General features: G+C 35.4%; 1 protein-coding gene across 4 annotated transcripts in view; it reads left to right on the top strand.

Annotated features, from left to right (window-relative positions):
- The window catches only part of TBC1D15 (TBC1 domain family member 15), a 76,553-nt gene that overhangs the window by 56,470 nt on the left and 7,089 nt on the right, over positions 1-12,994 (top strand). For all 4 annotated transcript variants that reach the window (XM_058742024.1, XM_058742027.1, XM_058742025.1 and 1 more), the window contains 3 exons: positions 2,560-2,676; positions 8,541-8,641; positions 12,675-12,774. In XM_058742024.1, coding sequence (XP_058598007.1) covers positions 2,560-2,676; positions 8,541-8,641; positions 12,675-12,774 — 318 coding nt within the window. The remainder of the gene's footprint in view (positions 1-2,559; positions 2,677-8,540; positions 8,642-12,674; positions 12,775-12,994) is intronic.

Here is a 12,994-nt window from a genome sequence, read left to right as displayed (position 1 = left end):
ACTAGAGCAGCGTCCTTGGGTAGCCAGTAGAGTATGGATTTCACGCACAAGAGGAGGGGTTGGACTTAGCCACGATCTTGGAAGCTCATTTAGAGTGAGTGATAGGAGAGAAGGGGACTGTGTGAATTCAAATGCAGTTATGTGGTTAAAATAGTAGAATCCTATGGAAGTTCTCCTTGGATAACTTCTGTTTTCTCAGAAATAAGAAGCAAGGTGTTCATCTAAGAGCTAGAGTTGGAAGCTTAAAGATAGAGAAGATGTAAAGTAGTTCTATGAATGGGGACAGGGAATGGATGAAGGAAATAGAGCATGAGTGCCAGGCAGAATTAGGGGCCCACATGAGGTTACTGATGGCAAATGTAAAGTGGGATCTGTTGGGGTGGTTGTGTTTTGCTTCAGTCTTTTTTAGCCATAATAAGTTAAATGGAGAGTTGGTTTTAACGAGGGTTTTTTTTTTTTTTAACTTACTAATTTTCTTTCTAGAAAATTAGTTTCTAGAAGTACTTCCCTTATAAAATACTTTTATATATCACTTTTGATCCCTTTTTGTTTTCTGCCTGGTGTGTCACTTCTAAATATACAAGAGGAAAGAAATACACTTCATGAGGGTATAAATAATTTTTTACCACATTTAAAACCCCTATTAAGGCAGATATATTCTATATTATTGTTATGACTGTATAAATTGTGCTTGAGTTAATAAAAAAAATAAACTTATGTACCTGTTTGAGACCGAACCATTTTGATGTTTTTAAATGAAATTTTACATTTATTATGCTTTCTTTGGTATTGCTTTTCCTTATTTGTTTGATAAACGGTTCCACAATTCTATAGATATATACTTGGTTTTATTAAATCTAATGTAGTATATTTAAAAAAAAAATTTTTTTTTAACGTTTATTTATTTTTGAGACAGAGACAGAGCATGAACAGGGGAGGGTCAGAGAGAGGGAGGCACAGAATCTGAAACAGGCTCCAGGCTCCGAGCTGTCAGCACAGAGCCCGAAGCGGGGCTTGAACTCACGGACCGCGAGATCATGACCTGAGCCGAAGTCGGCCGCCCAACCGACTGAGCCACCCAGGCGCCCCTAATGTAGTATATTTTAATAGAAAGCTATAATATTCTAGTATTTTTTAAAAATGCCCTTATAGAATATAAACTCATGTCATCTTCTATTTGTTAGATTCTACTCGGTTGTAAAATACCTCCCCATCTCTTCACAAGTACAGGTTTACCCAGCTATCTGAAAGTAGAGCGTTCCTATGAGACCTTTCATAAGCCTAAATGGCGTAAAGCAAAGAAACAATTACTATTAGCTTATATGAAAGATTTCTTAAGGATTCCCACACCCCAAAAATAACCTCTTTTAGACTTTTTTGATACCTTAGGACACATCTTGTTAATAGATACACAAAATAAATTACGATAAAGCACAGATGCTCACAGACACAGTTCAAAACTATGGATGATTGAGGGTAAGTCCCGGGAAAAGAGCTTGGCGGGACCCATCTGGCTGCCCAGGGTGCATGCTGCCTGTTGAATGTTATTTTTGCTTCTGGACGTTTTTTGGAAAAGTGAAAATCCTCTTCGGATTTCTTTTGGTTAGTGAAAACGGGTACTAACGTAGGTCTTTTGTAAAAGTGAAGTGGTGTAATGCAAACTTCTGAAAAGCGGGAGTATCTGTATGGACAGTGTTTTCAATTTATTCAGTTTAAAGGGATGGAGTGCAGTGGGGAGAGGTCAGTTATAACTTTTAAACAGAATTGGTTATAGAATAAATTAATCATTTTGAATTTCTGTAAATTATTTTTTAATTTACTGAGGGATTCGTTTGGGGAAGACCATTAGAAAAGCCTTTCACAGTTAGCTCCATTTGCTAGTATCAGTGTTTGGGAATTGAATTGTCAGTACAGTTTGGGGTATGCTCATGGTAAAGCTTCCAAATCTGTTTTCAGTGTCATGAAATCATTCCAGCAAAATGTGGGTTTTCATTTTTTCAAAATTAATGCATATTGTTTATACTAATATATAAATTGAATAATGTATATATGAGAATAAGGAAGTCATTCGTCCTGAAGATGATTATGGAACATAACAAAGAAGTTGATAATGAATGAAGCAGATATGAATGAAACAAATCTCTTTGATTACACTTGATTGCCTAAGAGCTTTTTTTATTACCATTTTCAGATAATATGGCCTATCACATGCTTTCATGACTGGCAGTTTTATTGCTAACTAATGTGAATTATTACTTGGTATTGCTTTTAATTAATTAAAAGTGTTTTCTACTATTAAAAAATTTCTATGTTTAGATAAGAATTGAGAAATATTTGAAAGTATACCCATAAGGAAGTGGACTGATTTTTGAAAAAGTATTCCAAAATGTTACTTTATTGCATATCTGAAATAGAATTTGATGATTTTTTTTCATTAAGTGAAAGATTGGCAAGAGAGTGAAATTAGTACCAAGAAGAATTTTGTTCTTGTAAGAGGTAAGCTTTATAAGAATCTGTTTTTTGAAAGGTTTTCAAATATGTGATGATTTTCCTCCTTAGAAAAAGATGTTAACAGAACAGATCGAACAAACAAGTTTTATGAAGGCCAAGATAATCCAGGGTTGATTTTGCTTCATGACATTTTGATGACCTACTGTATGTACGATTTTGATTTAGGTAAGTTCTCCTCTGACATCCTAATTTAGAAAGATTTATGTATATTTATTTTAGAATTTAAATTTATGAACCTATTAGATGTATGTAACAGCTCTGTGGGCTAGTTTCTGTAGGGATTGTTCTACTGGACTGGAAACTTAGAAGGCTGTGATTCCCAAATTGTGCACTGAAGAGGACAGGGTTGTCACAGCATACTCGTGGGACAATGTGGGATATTTTAAATTTTTGAGAGAGATCGTGAACTCTGTAGGGTACTGCTGTAAGTCCTAGCTAAAGTAGTTCAGAGTTTCAACATTAGATGGTCACATTCCTCCTGATGAAGTTAGTTTTGCAAAGCAGGGCTTCAGGCCTTGCTGTGTGATTCAGCAAGTACTGTGTGAAAATAGATGAGGGACAGGAAATGGGAATGGTGGTTTCCAATTGGATTCCAAGGTTTGAGAAATAGTGTAGTGCCCAACAGGTGCTGAGTTCTTAGGACATAAATAGATATTAAGTTGTTTGGATCTAACTACTTAATAAATGGAAATGTTAGTTATTTTCTTCAGCTGAGGAGTGCTTTGGAAAAAAATTACTTAGATGTTAAGAAGTCTGTGAACTGAGAAAGTTTGGGAACTTTTATTTGGAAAACTTTTCTACTTTGTGAAGGAAAATACTGATGTGATGTCTTGGGCAAGCCATGCAGATAATTATCTAGGCCATGTAGAACTTCACTCTCTTTTCTTGATAACTGTGTTTCCTACCAAGAATGGGTTAGAAAGACAGGCTGAGAGGGGCAGTTGCAGCTTGCATGGGGAAGGGATGATAAGAGTAGAAAATATAAGGAATCGATATTTTAAGGGATAAGAGAACTTGAGTTGTTTCTTTAAAGGACGAACAGATTCTCTAAGCAAGTAAGTAAGTATAAGTAATGGATAAGTTTCTGAGTTATCTACCATGTGAGTAACTTCCAAGTAGAGAATGGTGGAAATAGATGGTTTCCAGATTATTTTAGTAGAGCTTGAAAAGGTTTTGGAAAAGGTAATTAGATATTTAATGTATTAAACCCAAGTGAGCCTTGAATTGTGGTACATTTTCTTCACTGTTTGTGTCTATGTAAATTCCTCTTGGCTTCTTTTATATGTTAGGGGAAGATGTAAACTCTGTGGATCTTGAGGCATCAGCCTCTTTGGTGAAAGTAAATGGAAAGACAGATTTATCTTTAAAATGTAAAATTTAGTCCTATCTATCACCTCAAATAATGAGCCTCAAATTGGATCATTGAAAACCTATTGGTAGAGTAGTGCTTTTCAGGTTAGAGAATGCTGTCATACTTGATTTTGACTCTCATAGCAGCCTTTCAAAGAAGTGGGGAAATCATTCCGATTTTATAAGGTTATATTGATTCAGAGAGTGACTCAAGGTTGTACAAGTAGTGAATATTGGACTGGAGTAGAGACCCAGGTCTTTATTTTCAGGCTGGCATTTTCACCTCTATACATCCACCACACTGACCCATTGCCATTTTACTGTAGGGAATAGGACCATTGTCTTAGGGAATGGAGGCATTGCCCTCTACTGTCAGATGATAATTTTGAGATAGGAATTCATGCATATTCGTAGGAGTTACTGAATGCTCAGTTTTTTCAGGGCGTAGTCCAGCTAACTGTATAAATTACTGTCTTCATTTGTCTCTATTAATCCCTTGTTCTTTCTGGGCAAGTACCTAAGTTATCTGAAACATAGTCAAGGTTCCTGTTAAGAACTCTGGCCTTGTAAGAAATCAGTGTAGTTTTCATAAAGCAGTGGACCAAATTTCTTGCCTTTTACTCATGGCAAAGTAACCTGGGCTGTTGTAAATTTACTCTTGTAAGTAATTCTGTCATATTGAGTTGTTTGGCTTCTTAGACCATATAGATGAGGTATAGGTATATTTACATTGAATACAACGTCATGAATAGTGAGGAAGGAGACAAAACTTACCAAAAGCAGACAGAAGAACTCAAGAATAATTTTTCGTTAGTGCAAAGGCACTACACTTAGGATGTTTCTTGGGAGATATCTTTTTTAATGGTGTATGTACATGATGATGATCCTAAATAACCAATAAAACATTAAATTATATTTGAAATACCGTATGTAAGAAGGCAGAGAGTGTCTAATTAAAAAAAATGATTTCTACCTCCTCCAATATTTTTTATTTGATACCCTAAGGGCTGAGGTTCAGTTAACCTGGAAATTGACCTATATGTAGGTGATTTTTTTTCTTTGCAGTGTAAGAAAGTGTGTGCTAGGATAAGGAGTTCATTTCTCATGCCCACCCCCCTCTGAAAGAAATTTGCTGTGGAGATAATTTTAGAGAACTACTTGCGAAATTGTAGTAGTGCTGATTAAGATGTGCATCAGTCAGCACTACTGCAGGATCTTAGTGTCACTGAATGCTAATTTAAACAGCTTTAATCTTTCTTTAATTAAAAGGAATTTGTACATTAATTCCACCCCCGCAACTCATGACATACCCCAAAGAACATCATGTATAAAATAAAATAGATTAAAAGCAACTAGAGTATGAAGATTAATTTGACTACTTGCTTCAGCTAAGACTTGTATAAGAAATATGGTAGTGATCTCATATGAAAGCTGAAGACTTAAATGATTAAATAAACTTCTTAGAAATTGTCATTCATTATAACTATATAATAAAGCACTTTTTTTTTCTAGACGAGAGGTACTTGGTAAATCTTTTGAATAGCACACTTTGAAATATTTTTATTATAGACTGTATACAGTCAGACCCAGTGAAGTACTCTTTTGCACTTTGCTGAATTCAGATCAAATTTCTTTCATACTCTAATTGGTTTAGCATTAAAAAAAATTTTTTTTTTAAATGTTTATTTACTTTTGAGAGAGAGAGAGAGAGCGCTAGTTGGGGAGGGGCAGAGAGAGGGGGAGACGAAGAATCAAAAGCAGGCTCCAGGCTCTGAGCGGTCAGCACAGAGCCTGACGTGGGGCTCGAACCCACAGACCGTGAGATCACAACCTGAGCTGAAATCAGAGGCTTAACCAACTGAGCCACCCGGGCACCCCTGGTTTAGCCTTTATGTTGGTCATTGCTTTCACTGTGTCAGTGCCATCTAGAGAAGTTCTGATGATAGCAATTTAGTCTTCCTTCTAACCCACTTACTCTTTTAAAAGTGTTTTTATTAGGGTTCTGCAGGAAAACAGAACCATTAAGATTCTGTATGTTTATGTATTTTTTGTGTTTATATATATATATTCTTACATATTTTAACATATATATCCAGAGAGAGAAAGAGGGAGAGAAAGAAAAGAAAAAGATTTCTTCTGAGGTGATTTCTTCTGAGGTGTAGGCTCACGCGATTCTAGAGACTGAGAAGTCCCACAGTCTGCTGTCTGCAAGCTGGAGACCCAGGAAAGCCTGAGAGCAGGAGAGCCAGTGGTGCAGATGCCAGTTCAGATCTGCAGGCATGAGAACCAGGAGCTGTAAAAGGCAGGAGAAGATCACTGTCCCAATTCAAGTAGCTACTGCGAGAGCACATTCCACCTTCCTCCATCTTTTTGTTCTGCTCAGGCTCTCCATGGACTGAATGGTGTCCGCCCACAGTGGGGGGCAGGGCGGGGCGGGCATCTGTTTTCATCAGTTCACCAATTCAGATGCTAATCTTTTCTGGAAACACTTTTAGGACGTTCACAGAAATAATGTTTAACCAGGCATCCGAGTGTCCTGAGGCCCACCCAAGTTGAGAGATAAAGCTAATCATCACAAGGGTGCAGGATTTTTAAAAAGCCTGTGATAAACTGGTAGAAATACTTACATTTAGATATCATATCATATGCCAATTTTCCCTGGCACTTTTCTCCAAATATTTTGGTAACTTTGTTGTCTGGTAGTGTAATCGGATGCCCACCATGGCAACCCAAGTGTTCTTTCGTGCTAATGCAAGTAGAGCCATACTTTTCCACAGGGTATCGTGTAGACCTAGGTTGATAGGAACATAGGAGTAGATGATAGGGCAAGGCTCAGAGCAGATAGAGATAGTAAGGTGATCCCGAAGTGATCTGAGTTGTCTCTCTGTTATATCTCTGATCAGAAGTTTTCTCAAGAGACTCTGGCCTATATGCTTCCTTGAAGTCCTTTGTTAAAAGTTTTATTCCAAAATAAGGAAGAGAGGTGTAGAATTGTAAATCATTTCTAGCAGAAATACCCTCTTCCCTTTTAAAATATATACTTTTAATGGCTTCAGTGCACATAGATTTTTGTGAATGGTAAGAATGTAAGCTTTGGACTTGCACATGAAAGACTATATTTTCCATGACTTCAAGCTACTATTAGAAAAAAATCTCTAAGTAACTTTAACAGATGTACCAAAGTTACCAAAGTTGAATGATAATCTGTATGTAAAAAGGTTTCATATGAACTTTTGTCCCTTTGTTGGTTCAAGAATGTGTCTTAAATCTGAAATCCATTGTGAAACAGTTAAGAAAATTGTTTTATAAGAGTTTTAAAGAGTTAAAGAGTTTTATAAGGTGGAACTAAAAAGTAAGCTTGACACGTTCAGGTGAGAAGCAAAACCAAGACTTTTATTTTTTAATTTTTTTTATTAAAAAAAAATTTTTTTTTGTTTAACATTTATTTATTTTTGAGACAAAGAGAGACAGAGCATGAACGGGAGAGGGGCAGAGAGAGAGGGAGACACAGAACTGGAAGCAGGCTCCAGGCTCTGAGCCATCAGCCCAGAGCCCGACGCGGGGCTCAAACTCAACGGTCCGTGAGATCGTGACCTGAGCTGAAGTCGGATGCTCAACCGACTGAGCCACCCAGGCGCCCCAAAACCAAGACTTTTAAAGTGAGGGGCCTGATTGTTTAACTTCACAGTTTTTCTTTTTAATCAAGGGCTGTAATTGTCATGACTGAGAATTATAACAACATCCAGAGAAAGGTGGTCAGAGTGGTAGTTTCAGGTACAAAGTATTGATTGGATTACACCCAGTTGCTAGCATTGGTTGTGCATAGAATAACAAGAGAAAGGCAAGAAGAACATAGATAGGGCTATTTAAAAGAAATACATAATTTTGTACTTCTTTTGGTTTAGATTACCAGTGATCTGGTGGCTAAAGCAGTTGGACCCTTTTTAAAAGTTCTTATTTTATTTGGTTTGTTCATGGCCATTAGGGGCTGTTGACTCTTGGGCCCTGAAATGTTTTCCCCCCTTGACTTTTACAACACTTTTTTCATTTGTTTTTTTCCCCCTTACTTCTGACTGGTCCTTCTCAAATGTCCTTTGAATATATACACTTACATTTGATGTTCCTGTGGGTTTTTTCTCACCTTTCCTGTTTTATTGTAGTAATTTTGCACATTAATTTTTAATGTTTGTTTATTTTTGAGAGAGAGAGAGTCAGAGTGTGAGCGGCAGAGGGGCAGAGAGGGAGGGAGACACAGAATCTGAAGCAGGTTCCGGCCTCCAGGCCATCAGCACAGAGCCCGATGCAGGGCTCCAACTAACGAACTGTGAGATCATGACCTGAGCCAGAGTCAGATGCACAACCGACTGAGTCACCCAGGCGCACCCCTTAATTTTTAATAATATTACCCTCTCTTGATAGTGATGACCACACTGAAGACATAATAGCAGCTATATATCTGCTTGGCATCTCAGTCTGTGACAACTCATCTTTCTTACCTGATTGCTAGACTTCCTCCTTGTTTGTTTTCTTTTCTCGGTAGACGTCAATATCTACCAGTTTCTGAAACCAAAGAAAAGATGAAATTTTAAATGAAATTGTAATGATATGCACAGAAGAATTACATAAAGCTTAGGTTTTCAGAGACATGATTGTTTTTTGTTTGTTTTTTCTATTCTTAGGGTATGTTCAGGGAATGAGTGACTTACTTTCCCCTCTTTTATATGTGATGGAAAATGAAGTGGATGCCTTTTGGTGCTTTGCTTCTTATATGGACCAAATGGTAAGAACAGGGGCTCCTTCCTTTAATCAAACTAATTTTGAAAAATTTAGTTATATAATCTTACATAAGATTGATATTTATTTTTAGCCAGTTATGGTGGAACTTAAAAATTGCTCTATGTTGTTTGTTTCTTTTTTCTTGTTTTAAAATGTTTATTTATTTTTGAGAGACTGAGGGAGAGTGGGGGAGGGGCAGAGAGAGGGAGACAAGAGACAGAGAATCCCAAGCAGGCTCTGCACTGTCAGTGCACGAGAGAAAAACCCACAAACAGTGAGATCGTGACCTGAGCCAAAATCAGGAGTCAGACGCTTAACCAACTGACTGAACCACCCAGGCACCCCTGTTTGTTTCTTTTTTAAATAGCCTTTTCAAGGGGCTTGAAAATACTGACATTGTTTTTAATACAAGAAGTAGATAGTAAGTGCCTGTAGCACAAGAATAATCAGGATTTAATATCAGTAAATGCTTGTGTTCTGCAGAAGACCTATGAGTCATTATAGAATATTGATGAAGTAGATGAATTCAGTTCTTGTGAAGTAGTTGAACTTTCATATCATCTGTTTCAGAGATAAAGCTTAGTCATGCCAAGTAATATCCTTACTTTTTGTGAACATTTTTGGATTTTGTCATTATAGTAACTGATTTTTCTTCTAGATCTCTGTTTGAACTATTTGTAATGGTGACACTTTCTTAGTAATTCATTGTTATTTTCTCAGAAGCATGTGATTATTAGTTGAACTATGTTTATATATACATATTATTACAAAGAACATTTTATCTATTGTCACTGATATATCTTGGAGACAGAATTCTGGGACAATAGCACAGAGTATTAACAGGGAAATAAAATAGAACAGTCTTCTCAAGTAATCTATTAGAAAGAAAAAAAAAATAGAAGAGGGCTAAGAGGAGATAAAGGCATATGAAATCCAAAGACCTGACTACATAAGTCACTGTACTGTTTCAGAGTAAAACTAATATACTTTCCGCTGGACCTTGAGGTTGGGTATTCAAATGGCTTGCTAGCAAGGGGATAAAGATATTGAATATATAATCATATAAAATGTTTCCTTGTAACATAGGGTTTAACTCAGTTTCTAGGATACGAATGTGGGATTTAGAAATAGTACCCTTCTCTTTTTTCTTTAGTCTATTCTTCCTCTCTTGGGAATTAGCTTGCCAGTTTTTCTTTGCCCTTCCAGTTTTTCCCATTTTTCCCTGTTTCTTTAAGTCTCTTATCCATGGTTCCAACTCATCCTCACTTCTACTTTTCCAAACACATATTTGATAAGATTTGATACTTAAAAATATCTTTTACTATTAAGTTAATAAGTATTTCGAACTGCATAGTCATGACCATGAATTAATGTTTTGGATTATTTGGAACGATTATTAATTGCAGTAATCTGCTAATATCATAGTTTGTCTTCCTTACCTTTTTGATTGATTTGATTTTACCTGCCTTCTTAGTTCCAATTACTCCCAAGTGCTCTAGAAACCTGAGGCATTTGTTATAAAGGTCTGTACAACTGATACTAATTGTATAAAAACTGTTGTCTGCCTTTCTTGTGTTTTTGTTGTTTATCCTCTTTTCACTAGAGCTAGTATGTTCCTTGATAAAAGGCTCATGTCTTTGTTTAACTAGTTCTCTGGTATGCTTCCAGAATTTTCCTAATGCCAACATGAGGTTTTTGTGCAACAGATTTTTGTAGAATAAACACATGAAGATTTCCCCAGTGCTTAGACACTTTAGAATTAACATGAACATACTGACTGCATTTTGATTTTTACAGTAATAGTTTCCATAAAATTGAGCCAATATTGACATGTGCAAAAAATGGACTTATGATGCCATATATATACATACATGCATGCATACATACATACTTGTGCATGTATTTAGGTCTCAAATGAACATCTGTAATACACACTTTACGGTCTATTTGTCATTTTTGTGTATGAAGGTTCAAATTCTTCTTTTTCATAGTAAATGTTTCTGTGTTTGCCTTTTCCATTGAGAATGGTCTGGGGATTTTTCTAGTCTTTATTCTAAAAAAATCTCTTAATATATTGTCTACTAACATTTTTTTCATATTTGAATAAAAGGGTAACATGTTGCAATCAAAATAATCTGCATGATTATTTTTTACTGCGTTGCTGTTGGTTTGGTGTCCTTAAATCCATACTGTTATTTGACTCCTTCTTTTTGTTTTACAGCTTTATTTCATGTAAGTTTTTATTTCTTTTGTGATGACTGAACCTGGTGTCCATAGATTTACTCTTGTTATATTTACTCACATCTAATGTAGGGATAGTCATAGGCTGTATTTATTATAGAAATATTATAGAAAGATTAGCAAAATGATCTAATGAACTTTCTTATACCCACCCATTCATTTTGCTGTGTAATTTAGTTCCTCCCTTCCTTCTCCTCACCTCCCTCCTCATATATATATACACACATGTGTATATATACATATACACGAATATATATGAGCATGTATATATATGAATATACATGTGTATGTATATATGCACATATATTTATTTACAGATGCAATTGAAGCCATTTGTATATCCATTGTTGATCTGATTTTCCCTTCTCCAGGAGTAGCTACTTTTCCAAAGTTGTCTTCTGTCATTTTTGGAGCGCTTCTTTTTATAGCAGAGTATGCCATGTTGGTACTCCCAAAACAACTCTAGCCTTTGGCTGTCATAATAAAAAATGATGCTGTTAATCAGAGAGTTAATTTTGCCTTTCGCTTACAGCTCTGTGTGGTAAATGTCAAGGAATGATATCCCAAAGGCTTGTGTCAATCTAGTAAACTAGTTCCTTAAGGCATAAAAGAAAAATCAGTTTTTTGAGAATGAGTAGCCTTAATTTTTTTTTTTTTTTAAGCTAAGAGTGATGCTGTGTCTCCAAAACTAAAAAAGAAGTGTGAGGGAAGAGATGTTGTCCTTAGGGTTTTTATAAGCATTAGGACAGTAGGCTACTGTAGAGGAGTTGGTGGCACATGGATAAAAGGGATCAGAATGATCTAAGGAACCTTCCTGTTATTTTGGTCTCATTATCCACCTCCCAACACTTGGGTAAAGTTTTGGTAAGGAGTTTACTCAACTTTGCAGATTATTTAAACTATGTAAAGTAAACCATAACTGTTCTTAAACTTTGTGATTTCAGGACCCCTTCGCACTCTTAAATATTATTGAGGACTCTGAACATTTCTTTATGTAGGTTATATATCTCTTGATGTTTATCATATGAAAACTTAATATTGAGAAATATATAAATATTTATTAATTATTTTAAAATAACAAACCTTTATACTATAACACCTATAACCTTTTTTTAATGAAAAGCAACTTTTCCAAATGGAAACAGTTTACTGAGAAGAGGGATTGTTTTCCATTTTCCATTTTCTTCAGTGTCTACTTTAATGGAAGACAGCTGGATTTTCTTACCTGCTCCTGTATTCATTCTATTGCAGTGTCACTCATATAGCCCTTCATACTTGGGGGAGAATTTAAAGTGCAAAATGTATATAATATTTTGGAATTGTCATGCAAATGATTTTGACTTCACAGATTCCCTAGTGTCATCAAATTTAAGAAATAATTCTTTAAAATGAAGTAAATGTTAAAGCTAAAATTAATTTTATTTTATATGACAATTTGAAGAAATATTTACCAGTGGAAGTGACTTGATAAAAGTTTATTTCGCAAGTGTGTATTTCTTTCACCAAGTTTCTTATTTGATGTAAGAAATAAGTGTATCCATCTGTAGCTCTGCGTTCTTCTTTAAGTCAAATGAATAGAGGAAAACAAGTAATCCTTAGTTTGATTCCAGGGATTTTCTTCCCTCCTTTTTAATTTTGCTTTAGCTTTTTAATTTGTTGTGATTTTTTTTTAATATAACCAGTGTGGTATAAATCCAGCATTTGTCCTTAGACTCTTGCTTTATCTATCAGTGATTTTGTACTATAAAATATGTATTCAGTATTACTTATGTGGTAACATTTATTTCCCTTTAAAGCATCAAAATTTTGAAGAACAAATGCAAGGCATGAAGACCCAACTAATTCAGCTCAGTACCTTACTTCGATTGTTGGATAGTGGATTTTGCAGTTACTTAGGTAAGTTTGGTTAATCAAATTATACACCCAGCAAGTTGTAGGGTAATATACAAAGAGAAAAAGTGTAAAGAACTGTCTGAAAGCCCCATATACTCTGTCACTGTTGCCTGAGTTCCTCTGAGAAATCAAAGTGTGGTACCAAACTATCTATAATTATGCCTTAAAACAGTTTATTCATAAAATGAATTATTACTATTTTATGGTTTTCTTTCAAACAAAT

Source organism: Neofelis nebulosa, chromosome 8 (assembly GCF_028018385.1).
Source record: "Neofelis nebulosa isolate mNeoNeb1 chromosome 8, mNeoNeb1.pri, whole genome shotgun sequence".
In the NCBI taxonomy this organism is placed as follows: Eukaryota; Metazoa; Chordata; class Mammalia; order Carnivora; family Felidae; genus Neofelis; species Neofelis nebulosa.
The sequence above is the reverse complement of the archived record's forward strand: the minus strand, read 5'-3'. Positions and strand labels throughout refer to the sequence as shown.